Genomic DNA, 6053 nt, shown 5'->3' with positions numbered 1-6053 from the left:
CTTCTTCCTCCCCCTCCCTCTCCCGCACCCCTCGGACAGGAGAGTGCTCGGCCTGCCCCCCAGTTCTCCAGAAGGAGAGGAATTTGGGGGGGGGAGGGGGGCAGCTTCCCAGAAGTCTGGATCAGAGGGAGGACGGAGAGATCGGAAAAAGAGAGAGAGAGGGGGAGAGAGAGAGAGAGAGAGAGAGAGAGAGAGAGAGAGAGAGAGAGAGAGAGAGAGAGAGAGAGAGAGAGAGAGAGAGGATGAATTAAATAAAAAAAGATGAGCGGGAGCGGGCGCAGCCTATGAGCGCGGCCGGCGCGGGTGGGTAGGGCGAAGAGGCCGAGCCGAGAGCCGGCAGCTAGCGGGTGTCGTTCCCGGGCGCTCGCTGCTGGAGGCCGGGGCAGCCGGGAGCGCGTGCCGGGGCCGGGACGGAGGGAGGACGGGGGGAGGACGCAGGGGGAGGGCGCACGGCACCAGCGGAGCCCCGGCCTCGGCCCCAGCCCGGCTCCGGCCCGCGCCGCCGCCGCCTGTCCCTGCCGAGCCCGGCGGGCGCACGCCGCGTCGGGGCGCGCGGGGGGAGCTAGGCGAGGGGTCCCCGAGAGCGGGCGGCTAAGATGAGCGACAGGAGAAGAGCTGCAGTCGCCCTGAGCTCGCGCGCCCATGCCTTCTCGGTGGAAGCCCTGATCGGCTCGAACAAGAAGCGGAAACTGCGAGACTGGGAGGAGAAGGGGCTGGACCTGTCCGTAGAGGCGCTGAGCCCCGCCGGCCCGCTCGGGGACGCCGAGGACGCGGCGGCGGCGGCGGCGCACGGCCTGGAGCCGCACCCGGGTGAGTGCGGGGAGCGGGGCGCGGGGCGCACGCGGGGGGGGGGGCGCAGGCCGGGGCCGCCGCCCGCCCCTCCCAGGCCAATCGCCAGACTCTAAGCCCAGAGGCCTGCGCGCTCGCCTTCCCTTCTCTTCGGGGCGCCTGGGAGGGGGGGCAGAGCGGAGTTTGGGGACCCCCCCGTGCGGAAGGGGCGCAGCAGCTGGGTTGGGGCGGTCGCGGGCGACTGGACCTCGGGGCGCCTCCCTCCCCGTGCCTCGGCCTTCACCCCGATTCCTCTCGGGCTGGCTTCTTTTCGAAGGCGGGGCGGGGTCGTCTTTCTGCCCGGTGGGATGCAGGACCGAGCGCCTCCGTCTCCGGGTCAGCTTCGGGGGACCCCGAGGGAGAGGTTTCCGTGCGTGACTACCCCGCGTCGGCGCATCTCGGGAGCAAAACCACCCTCCCCGAACGCGGTCCCGCGCGGGGCGGTCATGGGGCGGGGTTTTTGTGTTAATAGTAAAGCCGACGGGGGCAGCGACCCCCGTGAGTCAGGGCTCCGAGTCCAGTGCTCCGCGACCCACGTTCGGGCCCCACTCCACCGCCAGGTCCGTACGTCAAGCAGGAGCCCTAGGATGGAGGGAGGGAGGAGAGGGAAACAATGGAAAGTTCTGGGTGCCCTGTCACGAATTCCACGGCTCGGCAGGAAACTTGTTGTCTGGAGTACCCTGGTGCGCACGCACACACACTCGCGCACACACGCACGCACACGCACAACACTGCGTTTCTGAGTATCCAGAAGTTTTCCAGCCTTAACTTCCCAAACCAAGCCGGAGGTCAGGAGTCCCAAGTGTTGGCCGAGACCCAGTGGGGGGCAGTGTGTGTGGGGGAGGGACGCACAGGGGCGGGAGGGGGGGGCGGCCTGGAGCCCGGGGATTCCGGGCCCCAAAGCCAGCCAGATCCCAGCAGAGACAGCTGTCGCTTACATTTTCTCCTTAGACAGTGACAGTTCAATTTCCATGCTCTCGAGGCTAATAATAACCCGATTAGTGGGTGACCTGCAGAGCGGGGTGGGGAGGGGAGCTTCGTGAATTCTTCGTGTTCTTGAGGCCTGTGGCGGAATTTGGGTTTAGTGCTGGGGAATTATGTTTATGGGTCGATGAAAACGAAATTAAAAGGAGATTTATTTCATCCGTCCCGGAGTGCGTGGCTGTGTCCACACCGAAGGTTCTCCGTGGTCGAGAATCTTTCTAGGGCCGTCTCAAAGCTCCCAGACGGGCCTTTTGCAGTCTGGAAGGGGGAAAGGGGCGGGAGCCGTTTCACTTGGCAGAAGTAGTTTAACTGTGCAGGCTGCAGGCCTGGCCAGGCCTGGGGAGCCGTTCCTTTGGGGCTGGGGTTCTGTCCGGGTTCTTGGGGTCCAAAGGGCCGACCGTATGCTCGAAATCACGCTTAGTTCGTAGTTTTCTTTTGCGGGAAGCGAGGAGAGGAGGGGGTACCCCCAAATTCTGCTCCCTAGCTCCTTCGGGATGAGGGTGAGTAAGGTGGGAAGTTCAGACGCAGAGTTGGGCCGCGCCCTTATTCTGTCCCTCGTTTTAGTAACAAAAGGCGGGCATCCGGATGCTAGAAAACAAATTGTGTTTATGGGCAGGGATTCAGGGGCAGGAGGAAGCCACAACGAGAACACTCCTGGCTTTGGGGCACAGGCCTCAGGCCCCGGCCAGGTGCACGGGAGTCCCCAAGTTGGAGCTCTGGCCAGGACCAGGACTTTCTTATAATCTGGGATGTGGACGTTGTATGGGAAAACAGCTGTCCGAAAACAAGCGTCGTGGCGTGGAGCTGCAGCTCTCAGGGGGGCTGGGCCAGGGACCAGGGCCGGGCCTTCTGAGGACTGGATTTTTGTTGTTGTTGTTGTCGTTTTATGTAGCCTCAGACGGGATTGCAGGCCCAGGCCGAGGATGGAGAAATGCCTGTCACCCACCGGGCCCAGAGCAGCGTTTTCTTCGGGCTGAGGCCTCTCAAACTTGCTCCATCTGTATTTTCTCCCCTGGTGTGGGGTGGAGACGGGGTGGTGGGGGGAAAGGGGGCCTGGCTCCCCAGCTTTAGGCCTACACGGGAGTGCAACGCCGGGGTAAACATTCAAAACTCGAAACGAAACTGCCATCCGGCCAGAGGAGGGAAACATGCGCACACACGCATGCACAGGCTCCATGCCGCAGGGCTCCCCCCCATGCAGGCGGGCCTTGAGGACAACTTAATGATCCCTTTCTCTCCGACGGGGGCAGCTCATCCTCTCTTACTCTCTTCCAGACCCCCCCTCCCCAAACGCCAGGACCCTCAAACAACTCAAAACTCCAATGACAGAACGCTGACCGTGTTGATCGAACTTGAATCCAAAAGGCCGCTCGGCCTTTTGCGCCAGCACACCCCATCGATGTCTGCCGCGTTTGGACAGACTGGCTTTAAGTTGGTGCCAGTCTGGCCTGGGAGCTGCGGGAACCCCCCCACCTCCTCCTAACCCAATAGAGCCGATTAGCCCCGATCACTCGATCACTCGGGGCCCGTTGGTTTTCCACCACCACCCTAGTCGCGCACCCCGCACGCCACGCGTTTGGAGAAGCACCCGCAGCCGCTGCGGGTCTGGATGGGCCGGAGCAGCTGCTGGGGCCTTGGAGATACCTTTCGGGCCGCTAAGTCCCTACCGCGTCGGTCCGGGGCTGGACACCATCTGACGTCTCCAGGGGCTAGACACCATCCGACGTCTCCCCGGCGGAGCGAAATAATTCAAACCCGGTGCGCAGGGATTTCCCGCCTCAGAACCCGCAGGCGGGGGGGGGGGGCGCGGGGAGGCGGCCGCGGGCGCGGGCGCACTCAGGATGGGCGCACAAAAGGCTGGGGCATGCGGGCACACCTGTGCTCACGCAGAGCTAGGACTTGAGATAACCAGGTCCATGGGGATGGTTGGGGCCGGGTAATTATTTTGTTTGCTCCGAGGAGGGGGATTAAAAAACAAAATACTCTCCGTTCCCCTCTCCTCCTCCACACGCAACAGGGACCTGAGCATGGTGACTCAAGAGTGTCCATGCACGCACGCGGAGGCCGATGGGTTGGAAGCAAGAGGAGAGAACGTGGTTGGGCGGTGCTCGCCGTGGGGCTGGAGCGGGGCTCGGGCTCCACGCGTGCGCGCGGCTAGGACGCGGGGGTCTCCCGGGGTCGAGTCCGTGGAAGGCATTGTGGGTGGCTCGGGCTGTGCCCGGCACTCGCCGCCACCCTGCGCCTCAGGGGCAGCGATCCGAGGCCCCCGGGTCTCTCCGGTTGTGTTCAGGAGAAGCGAGGGGAGCAGGGACGCGCGTCGTCTCACCTCGCCTTTGGAGTGCGGGTCGGACGCGCTCCGTGCCGCGATCCGGGGCTCTGGGCAGGGCAGCGGGAACGGAACCCTTGGCCCTGGAAGCAGAGGCCGCCCCGGGGGAAGCAAGGGAGGAAAGGGAAGAACTTCTAACCCGCCGCGATCCTAGACCGGTGGGGCGGCTTGAACTAGAGCTGTGATGGAGGAAGCGGGACTTGGCCTGGGTTTGCGTCACCCCGGGCCGCCCCTATCCCCAATCTTTAGAAGCCAGCCCGGCGGGGCTCACGGAGAGAGAACAGACGAGTTCGGGACCGCCTCCCCTCCTCCGGGGTGCACAAAGGCGAGGATCCTCGGTAGACTAGCGCTCAACCTCTAGCGTCCACTCAACCCATCCAACACTGTTTCTTCGTGAACGCTACCTGTAGGCACCCACTGCTTTTGTTGAGTTTCTTGATTTTTTTTTAAATAAATGAACTTTCCAGAAAGAAAAACTCAGGGGGTTAAGTTTACGTAGAGAGGAAGAATTGGACTCCGTGTGTTCAAACTCAGAGATGGGTCTCTGTCCCTTACAGCTTTTTCACTCAAGGCTGGCACTCTACCACTTGAGCCACACCTTCACTTCCAGCTTTTAGTAGTTCATTGGAGATAAGAGTCTCAGGTACGTTCTTGCTTGGCCTAGGCTTCAAAGTGTGGTCCTCAGATCTTAACCTCAGAGCTGAATTTCTTAAAGTGGAGGAGGACTGGATTGTATTGATACGTTCTACCCGTTTTCCCCAGCACTTGGAATCCTCATATTAATTAAGCACAGACGCTCCAACAATTTAAATCCTGAAACTGAGTTGGAAGTATCTTAAATGCATGCCACATTCGGAGAGCCAGTGAGAAATGCCAGGAGGGGTCGAATCTGAGAGTCAAAACAGAAGAATTGGGCATTGGTGATTTGAGTCCTCTCTATCCTTTGCCTGGGTGGAAGTGAGCTCAGTGGAAACAAGCCATTGATCATGGGATCACCGATCCCACCACAGGGAAAACACTCAGAAGGCGTAAGGATGGGGTTCACACAGCATCTCTGAGAGCTGCCAATGTTAGTATGAAAGAGTGGAACATTCCAGGCCCATCATCCCGAATGAACAAAACTTATAGTATTAGTGAGATGAGAGAGCTCTTCCTTAAGAGCCCGGTTGTGAGCTCGGGTTGAACTTGGTTAGACTTCAGAGGAAATCGTTATTTGGCTGATCTGAGGGAGAGTTCCTTCTCAGAGAAGTTTCACATTCAGAACAAAGCACGTCGGCCACTGATGGTGGCCAGTGGCAGGGCATTTTCATTCCTTTTTTCCAAAATGCACAAATCCAGGGGACTGTTATTCTCCATGTATAGTTGCTCATTTCTCTAGAAACACTAAGAGTTCCATAGAGACTGGAGGAGTGAACTATCCCACCCAAGGTTTGGCTTTTGACTTTTTTTTTCCAAAAGAAGGGGAAAAAAGAGCTTTCTCACCCTTTCTCAGTTGTATCCACATGGTTTATTTTTGCTTTCTTGTGTTCTGGGTTCTGGCAAGCCTGCGATTTTATGGGTGTATGATTGAGATACTTGGAGGTATGCTCTGGGAACAGCAATTAGCAAATTTATATATTAGGGTCTGTTTACAAATTCTTTGAAGAAGGATAATCATTAGTTAATTTAGATGAGGCCCTTGTGCACTAAGTGTTGGGTAGAAAATGAGACTTGGTAAGGAGGACATGCTGTGACCAGGAAGGGGGGGGCGGAGAAGGGGGAGATTTAAGCAACTGGCCTAGACTAATCAGTAATTCACCAGAGCCTGTAATGGCTTTACTTGGAGGCACGGTGCTTTGCCCAGGAGAGAAGTGAAAACACTATATTATATTGCATGATATTGCAAACACTATATTTTATTCTGCATTAAAAACAT

The 6053-nt window shown here is 58.9% G+C and overlaps 1 protein-coding gene across 1 annotated transcript in view; it reads left to right on the top strand.

The window, feature by feature from the left end:
- The first annotated feature begins 596 nt into the window (after window positions 1-596).
- Tbx15 (T-box transcription factor 15) overlaps window positions 597-6053 on the top strand; it is a 92968-nt gene continuing 87511 nt past the window's right edge. Inside the window, exon 1 of the mRNA XM_070007493.1 lies at window positions 597-810. Within this exon, the coding sequence (XP_069863594.1) occupies window positions 597-810 (214 nt within the window). The remainder of the gene's footprint in view (window positions 811-6053) is intronic.

This window comes from Dipodomys merriami, unplaced genomic scaffold (genome assembly GCF_024711535.1).
Source record: "Dipodomys merriami isolate MVZ:Mamm:240054 unplaced genomic scaffold, mDipMer1.0.p SCAF_7, whole genome shotgun sequence".
Lineage (NCBI taxonomy): Eukaryota > Metazoa > Chordata > Mammalia > Rodentia > Heteromyidae > Dipodomys > Dipodomys merriami.
The sequence above is the reverse complement of the archived record's forward strand: the minus strand, read 5'-3'. Positions and strand labels throughout refer to the sequence as shown.